The sequence below is a fragment of the Sminthopsis crassicaudata genome, chromosome 1 (assembly GCF_048593235.1).
Source record: "Sminthopsis crassicaudata isolate SCR6 chromosome 1, ASM4859323v1, whole genome shotgun sequence".
Lineage (NCBI taxonomy): Eukaryota > Metazoa > Chordata > Mammalia > Dasyuromorphia > Dasyuridae > Sminthopsis > Sminthopsis crassicaudata.
Genome location: NC_133617.1, coordinates 692507662 through 692521146, shown reverse-complemented (window position 1 = coordinate 692521146; position 13485 = coordinate 692507662). Strand labels below are relative to the sequence as shown.

The window sequence follows — 13485 nt, the reverse complement described above, 5'->3', positions numbered from 1 at the left end:
CTTACATTTTACAGGTAGCAGGTGCTTACCAAATATTTATTAACTGGAGATTCCCAATCTACTAACTGGGGCCCCTAACAGAGTGGGAAATTAAATTACAGCTGTAGATGGGTATGATCACTAACTCCATATCAGTGAGATACAAAGTAGCATCTTGGGACAAGGTACAAGACAACCTGAAGTCACACGACATCTGGGCAAATCCTTTCACTTCTATGTGCTTCAACCTTCTCATCTAAAATGTGGGTTAATAATAGCACCTACCTCCCAGGGTTATTATGAGAATAAAATGAGAGTATCTATAAAGCATTTTGCTGCCTTAAAGCATTATATAAATGCTAGCTAAGATGGTAAGACTTTTATGAAAGTCATAGATGTCTTTTGATGATCAACAATAGCAAGAAGTAGGGATAATTTGAATGTTTGGCATTCATGTGTTTTTGACTTTTGTGCAATAGACTTACCTTGTTATACTCTGCCTAGGTTAGCAATAAAATAAGTTGCATTCAAATAGGATTCCATGTCCTGGTTCTGCATACTAACCAATTATGGATAGGAGAAACTGATCTACTGGTAACCAGGTAATAAAAATTCCCTACAGAAAAGGTGAAGATTCCATGATTTCACTTGACTATTTAATAACTACATAATTGTATTGATATACATCTAACTTTTGGGAACAATAAATCTCCTCAAGTGTTATTTACATTCACTATTCAAAGATGTAATTATATATGATATAGACCTTTCCACACTCCCCCCTCAATTCAATGGAAATTCAAATAATGCAACATACTTAAGGGATTTATTATTTACATTATTGGGACTTGGCTGTGTTAATATACTAGAATGTATTCTATTTGAATACAAGCAGTATGATTAAAGTGGAAAAAATTATATACTTGTGTATGAATAAACACACAGCATTGAAAAAAAATTATAGGTCATATTCAAGTTTCATGAGTCAGATTTGAAAAGAAAAGTCCATCCTATACTCAAACCAAGATGGTTTTTAAAACACACAGAAATAACCACATTATCCCGCCCATTGTTATAAATACATTTATCTGCAATAAAGAATAGTTTCAGATCATAGATACTTAAAGCAGAAAAGGACCTCAGGTCATTTTATCTAAGCTTCTTCTAATGAGCAGTTATAATTAAATTATTGGCCGGGTCATAAATTTATAACTTCAAAAAAGTTTTTAATTGCCAAAGAGCCTTCTAAGGCTCACAGATTTAAAGGCACTTTCAAACTAATGATAACCATCAAAGCAGACCATTTTGAAGTCTGAATAGAACATTCTAAAATAAGGGTGTTGCACTAGTTTTAGTTCACAAATCAGATAACAATTTGTCATTATTATTGTGTTAAGTAGAGGTGTCCAAAATAGCTCTCACTTTAATTTCTGAAATGGGTATTGACAATATATACATTCAGGAAATTATACTCATACATGTATATGCATATTTATATATATACACGTTTGTATATAAAATATTTACATATTATATATGTGTGTGTGTCTCTCTCTCTCTCTCTTCACACACACACACGATGTGCCAGTTTTTTTTCCTTGTATAAATGCCAGTCAAAAATCACCAAAAAAAAAAAAAGGGGGGGGGGGAAGAAGAGATGTTCAACAGCACTGTGAAATGCTCTACCAGGTCACAGGGAAGTAGGGCACTATTTATCTCAGAGAATATAGTAGGAGAGCAGACTCCGAGGGAAATTATGTGAGCTCAGGAAAAGAAAATAGTCCAGGTGGTGTATTCTATCAACTTCACTTCTAATTATCTCATACCACCTAGAAAAAATGTCCAAAACAGCCATCTTGCCGGGCATAAAGTTTTAATTGAAAAGCCCTTGCTATTTCCCCTCCCCTTGCACTCCAAGGCTGTCACTTATTTTCATTCTCTAATTTCTAATTTCATTTCTCTAATTTTCTCTCCAAAGAAGGGTTTGGTTAAGTTCAGATTTGAAAAATACTTAATGGCAAAATTTCAGCCCATAATGCATGAGCCCAAGCAATCTGCCATCTAATTTACATGAGTCTCTTGATCTTATTCTCACATCTTATTTCATCTTATTCCAGACTCTAACCAAAGCTTCCAGAGAATAAGAAAAACAGAACCCCAGAGTCCATTTTCTACTAGGTGAAGATATGAACTCTATTATTGCTATTTGGCTTCTTGTCAGACAGAGGGGAAAAGAGGAAAAAGGCAAGAAGGGGAGAGAGAGAAAAAAAGAAGAGAGTACAGTGGAAAAGGAATTAAATATATAAACCAGTTAGTTGATGTTCCTACTCTGACTATTACTAGCTGTGTGATCAGGAATCATAGGATAGCAGTCAGAGGTTACCTAGTCTAATTTCATTATGTTATAGATGAGGAAACTAAGGCCCAAAAAGATTACAGGAATTGCCCCAATATCACAGAAGTAATAAATGAAAGTCTGTGTTCTTTCTACTATAGCTATACTACTTCTCTTGGGGCAAAGCTATATTGCTTCTTTGGTTTTCTCCTTCCTAATCTTTAAAATAGGTCTAATAATACTTTTGTTCTCTCTCTATCACAACACTGTGACAAAATGCTTTGTAAATTGTAAAAAACAAAGATGGAAGTTAAATGTAATCTAATAAAGTATTATTATTGTTGAGGGACAATGGGGGTGGACTATATAGCAGCATAACAGGTCTTTACTATTGGAAAGAAAATTTCAAGAAAATCACATATGTGAATCTGATTTGGGGTTCATTAAAATCTTGTCCCACTGACACTCTTCTACTTGGATTCAAACAAGCACAGTTCTATGCAACTTAAACCATTTCTAACTATCAGAGTACCAATGCCATGGATTACATGACTTCTTGTCTTTTTCCTTTATAGTCTGAAATGGAACTAAAATTGTCACCACCCAATAATTCTACTAATCATAATCTCAGATAGCTCTTCCCCACTGGAATACAACTTGGAGAAAGGAATAAAGTGCCCTCTTCTTCCCAGTCCATTTCTCTATTACTAGTACCTTAAATATTTCAGTTCACTACATAAGGAAAAAAAAAAAAAAAAAAAAAAAAAAAAAAACCAGTCAAACATAGATACGTAAACTTACCAAAATCTTTCACAGCATCACAGACTACTGCTAATCCACAGTACTGGTACAGATAAAACTTAGAAACTTTGAAAAGAGGTTTGGAAGAAAAATGTACAAAAGCTAGGAAAAAACTGGAGAATTATACCCAGAAAAAAAAAAAAAAAAAAAAAAAAAAAAAACGACTTAGGAGAGAAGGTTAGAAATAAGATATTATACATCTGTTACCATTTTACAAGGCTTTAAAGACCACCCCCCTCCCGCAAAAGGGACATTTTCCAGCCGGCAACAGAAGGAGCTAGGTTAAGCAATCTCAAAAAGAAGAAAATACCTTTTCTTCAGCCTAGCATCATCTGTCTTACACAAAGATTTCCCTCCTAATGAGTACCTAAACAGCTAGAAGGATAAGCAAATAATTATTGTCAAACCTTTAGATCCTTTTTTTTGGTTTCTGGTCAACGATTTTTAAAAAAGGATAATTATATTATTATCATTATTATTATTATTATCTTACTCTTCAGATGGGGGGGGGGGGCCCTTCAGCAATAACTAAATAATTCCCTGACTTATAGACTGCAAACCTCCCTGTTTTAGTCATAAGATTAGCAGGAAAGGGAGTTTTCTTGTTGGGCCAAAACAGAAGGTTGCCACTCCATTATTGTAAAAGGCAGAGAAACAAGACCCAGATATTTTAGATGTGTTTTCCAAGTCTTACGGACACTTATTTATCTAGAAAACAGAGAAAAATATTGTTACCTCTACTACTATTAGTAAGTCCAGAAGACAACTGGTTAAAAGAGGCTCCATGAAAGATATCTATGGAAAATGCACCATACAGAACAGTGAGGACATTTTTGCTAACAGAACCTAATCTGGCATTGTTCAGGCTGGTTGGAGTTAAAGTAGGGATTCTTAGTTTTTGAAGGTAGTTGATGGTACAGAGCTATATGGCACCGGGCTTGGAGTCAAAGTTCTGACTTCAAATCCAATCACAGATACTAGTGCTAGCCTGAGTAAATATTTAACTTCCGCCTGCCTCAGTTTCCATTAGTATAAAATGAAGCTCCTCCCAGGGTGGTAGTGAGGATCAAATGAGATATATTTACTATAAACTTTAACTAAAAAATGAGATATATTTACTATATTTACAATATAATAGGTACTATAGAAATGCTTATTTCCTCTTTTTTCTTCCTTTCCCTCCCACACCCTACTGACCAAATAAATGAATCAAGAAAAATCTGAGTCCTACTTTTATTCAACCTTTACCTTAAAGACATAATTAAGCCTCTATCCTTTTGGATGCTGACAACTATGTCTCATTATTTTTAAAAAGCTGCTATCCAAATAAAATGACTGCTATGAAGAGGAATCTTTAAGCATCAATTATTCAAAAACCAAAGAAATATTTTCAGATAAATTGTTATGGTTTATTCAGAAGGGCAGCTTTATAAAGTAGGTGAAGACTTCCAGCCATTCATCTCATTTTATTTCTGAGCAAACACAATTCGTTCAAATATTTGCAAGATGAAGTGTTTGCTGAAGCATGTGGAGAGCAACAGGAATAACAAATGAAATATACAGGTGCTCCTGGCCTCCAAGCCCTGGAAGTACCATGTCCACTTAGTACCAAGAGCACTATTGTAGAGGGCCAGAACTCTGGAGAAGTATACTTGAAACAAGGTGTTAACTCAGTGGAATTGATGAGATGGTTCTCTAGTTCACCTATATACTTAGTACTTAGCAATGTTTCTCTAAGTTCACACATAATCAGTATGCTGGTATGATATAATTACAATAAAGTATAAAAGGGCTAAGAAGGACTGGAAGAGAGACATTCTATCTTTGACCAGCCTAGTGGCAGCTAGACCAGGCCAGAAAAAAGAATCTAGACTCTATTCTTGACCATTCTCATGATGTCTATCCTGCTGAGACCAAGGAGTGTCTGAAGGGCCTCCAGAAAGCTAGCCTGAACATTACACACTAATTGAATTAAACAAACAAACAAACCAAAAAGGACTCCACACAGAAAATGCTTCACCATTCTAAAGAAGACAACATTCAGTCAGAAATTTCTAATTTATATTAGTTACCTCTAATTTTAAAAAAATTAGCCATTTGTTTATGACATGGAAGAAAAACTTAAAAATGCTAATACATCTAAATTTCTAACAACTAAGTCTCATAACCAAATGACAAAATGCTTTCACATTGGAAGAGTCTGCCTGTTCTAATCCCATCTCTACAAAAACAGGGGGCTTTGGGGCACCCATCTAACTTTTTTCATCCTCTGTCTAAAGTCCCTTTTTGGGTTTTTGGCCAACATAAAAAAAAAAAAAAAAAAAGCAACAATCATTTTATTTTGGTAATTGACAATTATGATAGATAAGGCAAGGCCTTAGGGGAGGACAATCTCTAGCAATAATAATTCAGTGCCCTTAAGAACAAAGTATCACTTGATCTAGATCTTGAAGGATGAAGCTGTGCATGGGAAGATATGAAGGAAAATATGAAGCAATATGGAAACAAAGTATAATCAACTCATCCATCTGTAAAATTCTTAATTTCTTAAATTTAATTCTTTAATTTTAAAAATTCTTACATTTAAAATTCTTAATACGATTTCTGCATGTAAGCTATGTACTTTTGAATTGAACCTCCAAAAACTATAGGGTCACAATTATTATGGAATAACACTATGCCATAGTCTACAGGTTGTATTTTCGTCCCTTCATTTTAAGATCCATTAAACAAAAAAACAACAATTCAGCTCCCACTGAGCTTATCCAAAATGCTTCTTCCTGCATTTTTCAGGACAGGTTCTGAAATGTCTGTGCTTAGGAGAATCCTGGTTTGCTCTTTCCAGTATGTAATTCAGGCTAAGCGAAGCAAATCTAACAAAAGGAGTCCATCTCACCCTTGTGTGGGTAGAAGTTGCTGAATTTCAAATATCAGGAAATGGCTTTAGACACCTGACCTTGGGGTGATAGCTGTCTCGCTAACAACACCGGAGTTCATTCCCATTAGTTTCTGCTGTTGATTCTCCATCTCCATTTTTATGGCATCTTTTTGTAGTTCCCAGATGCTCCCATCTGATTCCCCTCTCTTAATTAAAGACTTATTTATGTGGAAGCACCTAACATAAGAGTTGGTGATTTCCTCACTGGGCAGCAAAAGTTCCTTGGAAGAAAAAGAACTCTCAGCTTATAGGACCACACCTACAGACTCATTATCATTAGTAAGGCAGGGTCAATTAAAAATGACAAGTCTGGAATAAGCATAATATGTTTAGTTTTGGGGCTCTTATCAAGATATAGAGTCTTAGTATTGGAAGAAAACAGCAGCCATCCAGTCCAACATCCTACCTTATACAGGAACCTTCTCTCTAATGTACCTCAGAGAGCACCTCTGATTTTTCTCCAACTGCTACAAGAACGATTGAACAAGACATGAATCAAAGTTGATATGGCATGCACATGCACATGTAAGAAAGAAATAGACATTCCCTTAATAAAAACTACTAGTGGATTCAAGGATTAGTCAACGCCCTTCCCATGGCCAATCATGATCAAGCCTCAATGTCTCTGTCCATCAGCATTACCATCTGAAATTGGGGGCAGTTATCCCTGTCTCTCCTTACCTTATGCAATTTAATAACTATTTTTTTATCTTATGCAAATATTACCACCACAACTAGCATTTATATAGCAGTTTGCAAAGCATTTTACACATTATCTTACTTGATCCTCACAAAAACCCTTCAAGGTAGGTGCTTTTAGTACCCTCATTTTAAAAATGAGAAAATTGGGGCATAGAGAAGTTAACTAACTTGCCCTGGTAAGTAAATGACCTAGGCAATATTTGAATTCAGGTCTTCCTGATATATACATTGCGCCACCTAGCTGCCTCAAATATTCAGTTTAGTATATTGATTACTTTAAACTCAAAGTGCTATAAATATAATACATAATACTAAATAGTCAGGAACATGAGAGAAAGCAGAGAATAATTAGTAGACTATCAGGTTAGTGAATATCACATTCTCACTTAAACATTAGGAATCTTATCACTATGATCAACATGAGTTAACCTAAGAATTTAATAATAATAATAACTTAATAATTGTAAACTATCTATGCCTTGGTTTGTTCCTCCTTCTCCCTCACCTACTCTAATGAGCTCCCTTTGCAAGATTATATAAGGGACAAAGGAAAAACGGGGAAAATAATCGATTCCACTAAAAATTTGGTTTTATAAGTTGATTTCCTTTGTTCATGCTCTGCCTTTCTTTTTAGATGTTGCTTGTAACCTATTAATAGTTTATTAGTTCCATTATTTAAAAGAAGATTTCAGCAATTAAGAGGCATGCTCATAGGTGAGCCTTTCATTTCTTCCAAACCTGAAATTTCCAACATATCCTGAAGGAAGTCACAAATTGCTCTTAACTCAAATCCTCCACTTCTCTGAAATATCTTATCAGCAACCTATCTGCCCAGAATTGACATCTTTCATGTAAGAATGGTAAGGGTAGTAAATTTGAGATAATTTGTATCTTTGAATGAAACATCCCCAAAATACTATAAATGTCAACAATTGGTCAATAAATGTCTCTTTTTTGGAATACAATTACCCCTCTGAGGCCTGTTACAAAAATCAAAAGTAAAGCACTGGCCCAGTGTGGCAAAGAGCTGTTTTTGTTGGGGGGAGAGAAAGGGAGGGATACAGATTCTCTTCATTAAAAAATTCCTACAATCACTATCATTCCTTAATCTCTCCTCTCCATACTTTGCAAAACTCAAATGAAAGAAAATATATGGCTATTCCAGACCAAACTAAATCCAAAGTTCATCAACATCCTGAGTTGATATAGTCAGTGTTATAGTTGCAATATAGTATAGTTGCAATAGTCACTGAAGCAGAATGAAGTTGGGAATTTTGAAAGTTCTGTTAAGAGAAGTTTATTTAGAAAAGAGCTGAAGCTTATCTGAGTGGTCCTTGTGCCTTTGATCTGTCTCACCTCGATAATGATGAACAATGCAGAACTCTAATGGGGGAGGGAAATCTGAAGTTGATGGGAATGGACACTTTATTCTAATAGAATTACTATTTGTGAATATTAGCTAAGTATCATGTGCAAGTGGCCTCTTGTACCTGACCAGTACAATATATCTTTATTGTACAAGTAAAAATTCACATGCCCCCAACCAGCATAAATGCCCAATAAGAAAAAACACAAAAAAACCTTATTTTTACTTTTTTTAAAAAGCCCAAACCCAATGACTTTGGATTCAATGGCCAATTGTTCTTGAAGCTAAAAATAAAATGCACTTTGTCCAATGATTAAAACAGGTGCACAGTTATTTGAAATGGAAGTTATTGGAATCTGAGAATACATTTCAAAATATCTGAAGAAAATCTGGATATAATTTTTATTTAGTAGAACTTTGATGAACTGCTAATTGACTTCATCTCTGAGGTCACATGAGGTTATATAAGAAAATACAACATGTTAAGTGCTCCAGCTAGATGATTTAAGAGGAGGAAGGAAGAGGAATGTGTTTTGTTGCCTTTGGAGGAATTCCATATCATTCAATTGAAAATTTCAATTTAGGGGGAGAGGGAAGAAAAGGGAAAGGGGAAGAGGAGGAAAAGGGATGGCTGGGAAATCTAGTATTTGGGATCTAGGTAGAAAAATACCACCTAGAAAAGTACTAGCTGGAGCACTGTTTTAACAGCATTTCCACATGCAGGGAGCAGGGGAAAACAGTAGATATAAACAGTACTGTATGTTGTTTTAATACAGCCCTTTTAGAGAAGTTATACCCTTCAGTGACCTTCTAGAATTGTATCGGCTTGCTACATGCATGTCTTCATAGTCCAAACATGTGTGAAAGAGACCATGCGTCTACAGAAGGTTGGGTTTTTCTTTTTGTTGTCGCTGGAACTGGGGACAGCAGACATGTATATTTGCCACATTGCAACTGAAAAAATTACTTCCAACATAAAAAAAATCCACAAAATACAGAGTGCCTTGGTATGTCTGAGATACAATAGTTTACCACAAGGCTACGAATTAGGGATGAGATCTTCCACACATGCTTTTGGTACCCGGGCATGAGCCAAAAGTGGTGCACAAAAGCTTTCTGTGAGAAACAAAAAAAAAAAAATGAGTGGTTGATGATGACTGGTTTTAAAAAAGGAAAGTAAAGAAAAAAAAAAAAAAGGGAGGGAGGGAATGTTTGTGTGTATGTGTGTGTGTGTGTGATAACTGAAAAAGATGATTCTGACAGGAAGGGTGGGAGTGAGGGCAGGGGGAGAAGGGGAGCGGATGGGGAAAGAAGGCATCCTGCCAAACATATCCAAGATACTGATGAGCTCAGAAAAGGGGAAAGGGAAAAGTAAGAGATGAGGAGTGATAAAATACAAAAAGAACCAATACAAACAGATGGACAAAGACACAGGTCCACTGAGGAATCTGGTACGAGGTTTGCTACTAGATTTATAGGTCACTCTCTCAGACGTTTGGTGGTAAACCGTCCAGCCTGCAAATGAATATAAAGGGAAGAAAACAAAGAGACACTTATAAAGTACAAATAGCTGTGATTCGATGTCCTATACCATCAGTCAAATCAGCTCTTGTTAGTTAATCATCCACAGCTCCATTCTAGCCTAGCCAAGGAGGAGTAAGTTAATCAAAAAAGGATGTGACAGCCACAGAAGAGAAGACACAACTCTCAGAGACGAGGCCAGAGAGGGGCGCATTAGCTTTGGCACTGCGTAGTAACTGTCATGAGAGTTTTTCAATATATACGTGAGGTAAGAGAGCCGGGAGTCTAAGGAGCTGGGTACCCTAAAGGCGAGCCCACGTCAGGAGGGTGACACGGCCCAGTCAGAGCAAATGCAGCGATTTTAAAATGATTTTTTTAAAATCCCCATTTCAGCAGCAGCTAAGAAGTGAGCCCACCCCTCACTGAAGACTTGAGCCCTAGGCCGTGGCCCTCCTTCCCATCTACTTCTACTGCAGGAGGACAGGGGAGTTCTCGGCTCCACAGTTAGGGTGACTGTATGCAAAAGGATCCGGAACCAGAGCCAGGAGCACAGAATGGCGAGCTAGCCCGTCTACCTTCCTTCAGGTAAGCCTGACAGGTCTCAGCCAAGCCATCTCCACAGGAACACCCCTCCCCCCCAGCCAGGACTCTAAGCTCATTTAGCTGCTCTGTGAGCCTGAGGCAAAGCCTGAGTGTCTAGGGGAGGGAGAAAGCAGCGGGGCAGAAGAGGCTCTGGTTCTCCTCCAGGTTAGCAGGAGACTGCCCAGCAACCCCGCTGCCCTCCTCGTACATGCCGGAAGAGGGTCAAGCCGCAAATCACCTTGGCCTTGAGCTCCGCCTCCTTCACTGGCTAAGCCGGAGCAGATGTCAGAAGACAGGGAGGCTTTAACAGAGCAGGGCTGCTGGGTCTGCACTGCCTTTCCGAACGTGCCTGAAGCTGAGGAAGTGACTGCGGTGGAACCAGGCCGCGCTTTAGCGGAGTCTTTAGAGGGAGAGCCTCTGCAGTCTGACAAGTTACCTATGGCGGGGAAAAAAGGGGCAAAAGGCACTATGAGACAGCTAGAGCAGGGGCTGGGCCTGAGCGTGCTCCTCCTCCTGCGGCCCCCTCGGCAGAGGGCCGGCCCTGGCAGACCCCCAGCCCCCTGGGCCTGGCGGGCTTATCTCGGTGCTGGAGACATACCCACCATACCACCTGCCCTGTAGGAGTGTCATGAGGAGAAAGCGGGAAAAACATCTTAGCGTGAAAATACATGATTAGTTTACTGCATTGTGCTAGGAAAGTCAGGTGCTGTGCTAGCCTAGGAGCTCCCTAACTCTGGAGATGGAAGCCTAAAGTACAGACTGCTTCTCCCTACAATTACTCTTTTGTTAGATGGACCACAATTTGAGATGCAAATGAACTTATTCGGAGGAAATATGTAAAAAGATGTAAGTAACATTAAAAGTAAAGACACAGCTTTCCTTCAGATGCTTTGGAATCTTCCTGGACTTACACCTGCCACATTCTCCACACAGACCTTAGGAGCTTCCTGAAGCCTCCTTGCTATGGAATGCAATCCTGACTGCAGATTGTTCAGCAGGAGCAGGAGAAATCTGCTCACACCATCCCTCTTAGGGCCAAATGTAACTTCTATCTATCTATCTATCTATCTATCTATCTATCTATCTATCTACTCATCCACCCATCAATTGATCTTTCTATTGATCAATTGATCGATCTACCTAAGCTGTCTATTGATCTAGGTCTACCTGTCTAGATGTTTATCTACTTATCTGCCTATCTCTCTGTCTTTCCTTCTTCTTTCTCCTTTTCTCCTCTCTCTCTCCCCTTTCCTTCCCTCCTTCCTTTCCTATTTCAATTCCACCTATATATTAAGCATTATGATTAGAGAAGAAAAAGTAAAAATAAAGCAAAACCATCACCAAATTCAGTTCTTGTAACTCATGATGACAATATTTCAGCAGCTGCTAATGATTTTTTTTTAATTGATCAGAGGAAACTAAACTCTAATCACTGGTAAAAGTTAAGAACATCAGGACTCACAGTGGAATATTTAGGTCTTATGACAAGGATCAGTCTTCTTAAACATCACATCATTAAATCATGAAAATGTAACTTCCTTTTAAGTAGTGCCTGGCACTTAGTAGGTACCTAAATGCTCCATTTACTAATTAATTCAAGGGTTTATCCACAGCGATTATAAGGAAACACCACCACCACCACCACCTGCTTTCCACCCCACTGGATCCAGGGTCAGAAACTAGCTTTGGTACTTGGATCCCACTTCAGTAAGCCCACCCAACCCACAGCCCTAATTTAGGCCAGAATTTTTGCAATAAAGAGAAAATGTGTCTGTTCACAATTCTAGGGCTGCTTCAGTGGGCCAAGAGAACAGAATCTATGTCTCTCCTCCACTTACTTGTATCCTACTCCTCCACTGTGATTTTTTCAATGAAAAGGAAACAACTACAGCAATAACAATAACAACAACAAAAAATCCTGCTAGGAAACATAACCTCCAACAGCATTTTCCACTCTCCTATCACAGGACACAATGGAGAATGCAGTATCCATGGCCCAGTTCAGAGCAGAAGAATAGAGAGAAGTGCGAGCTAAGGACACAATCACTCTCTATGCCAACCACAAATTTAACAAATGTTAAACTCTCAAATTCTTCATGAAGGGAAACTATTTGCCTACTTGTATTGGAGGCCACACTCTTTAACTGCTGCACCAGCGGATTTAACAGCTTCCCAGCTTTTAATTTATTTTTGCTTGTCCTTCTTCTCCGACCACTGGGGGGAGCAGTATGAAAGAACCCCACATTAGGAGGTAAGGGCTTCCCCAGTCGCAGGTACAAAGCTTCTATCTCGTTCTTTTGCTGAGTTTGCAGTTCCGAGATCTCTTTCAGGTGTCTGATATGAAAAATAGAGAAAAAGAAAAAGGGAGAAAGAGGAAGAAGGAAAGATTAAATTTTCTCTTCTAAACCAAATTTGTTTAAAAAAAAAAAAAAAAAAAAAAAAAGGTGCCAGGTCTCCTCCAAGTACCTAGCTTTCCCCTTCACCCCACACTACTATTGTTACACACTTTATATCTTACAAGTTTATTGACTGAAAACCAAGTTTCAGCTACATTTAAAACCTGCTGGGAACTAATCAAATGAGAATTTTTTTCTTAAAGAATTGATCTCAATTTTTTTGATGCAACTATCAGATCAGAAATACAATCATCAAAGGAATATATGGTGGTAATTTAAATTTAATGCATTGTAAAAGTGCTGATTTGGATCTGTGATTATTTATTTCAGTTGTAGCTGATTCTTCATGAGCCCATTTGGGATTTTCTTGTCAAAGATACCAGAGTCTGACATTTCTTTCTTCAGCTTATTTTACAGATAAAGAAACTGAGGCAAACAGGGTCACTCAGCTACTAAATGTCTGAGGCCAGATTTGAACTCAGGAATATGAGTCTTCCTGATTTCAGGCACAACACTCTATCACATCACCTAGCTGTAGCCATTTTGGACTATATTCTTTAAAAAAGTAACTCATTATGTTTCGCTTGAAATCACAATAAATGGGATTTATACTACAGGACCCTGGCCCAACACATTCAAATCTACTAGTTATTAGATGCAGAATAAAATGTGATATCCTTGACAATGGGGAAAAATACATATGAGAGGCAGAACTGTGGAGCTGGAATTAAAAAGACCTGAATTCGAATACTGACTATTAGTTGAAAGTCTATACAAGTCATTTTTATTCTCTGGATCTCTTAGGAAATTCTATTACATCTCCAAAACCACAAATCTATTTGAGTAGAGCAATTTGCCTTCTTCC

At 37.7% G+C, this 13485-nt stretch overlaps 1 protein-coding gene across 15 annotated transcripts in view; it reads right to left on the bottom strand.

The window, feature by feature from the left end:
- Window positions 1–13485, bottom strand: part of WNK2 (WNK lysine deficient protein kinase 2) — a 363168-nt gene that overhangs the window by 22106 nt on the left and 327577 nt on the right. For 7 of the 15 annotated variants that reach the window (XM_074283635.1, XM_074283637.1, XM_074283636.1 and 4 more), the window contains 3 exons: window positions 12344–12558; window positions 10463–10660; window positions 9538–9636 (listed from right to left, as the gene is read on the bottom strand). In XM_074283635.1, coding sequence (XP_074139736.1) covers window positions 9538–9636; window positions 10463–10660; window positions 12344–12558 — 512 coding nt within the window. The remainder of the gene's footprint in view (window positions 1–9537; window positions 9637–10462; window positions 10661–12343; window positions 12559–13485) is intronic. The other 8 variants (XM_074283640.1, XM_074283641.1, XM_074283647.1 and 5 more) reach the window with 2 other exon arrangements.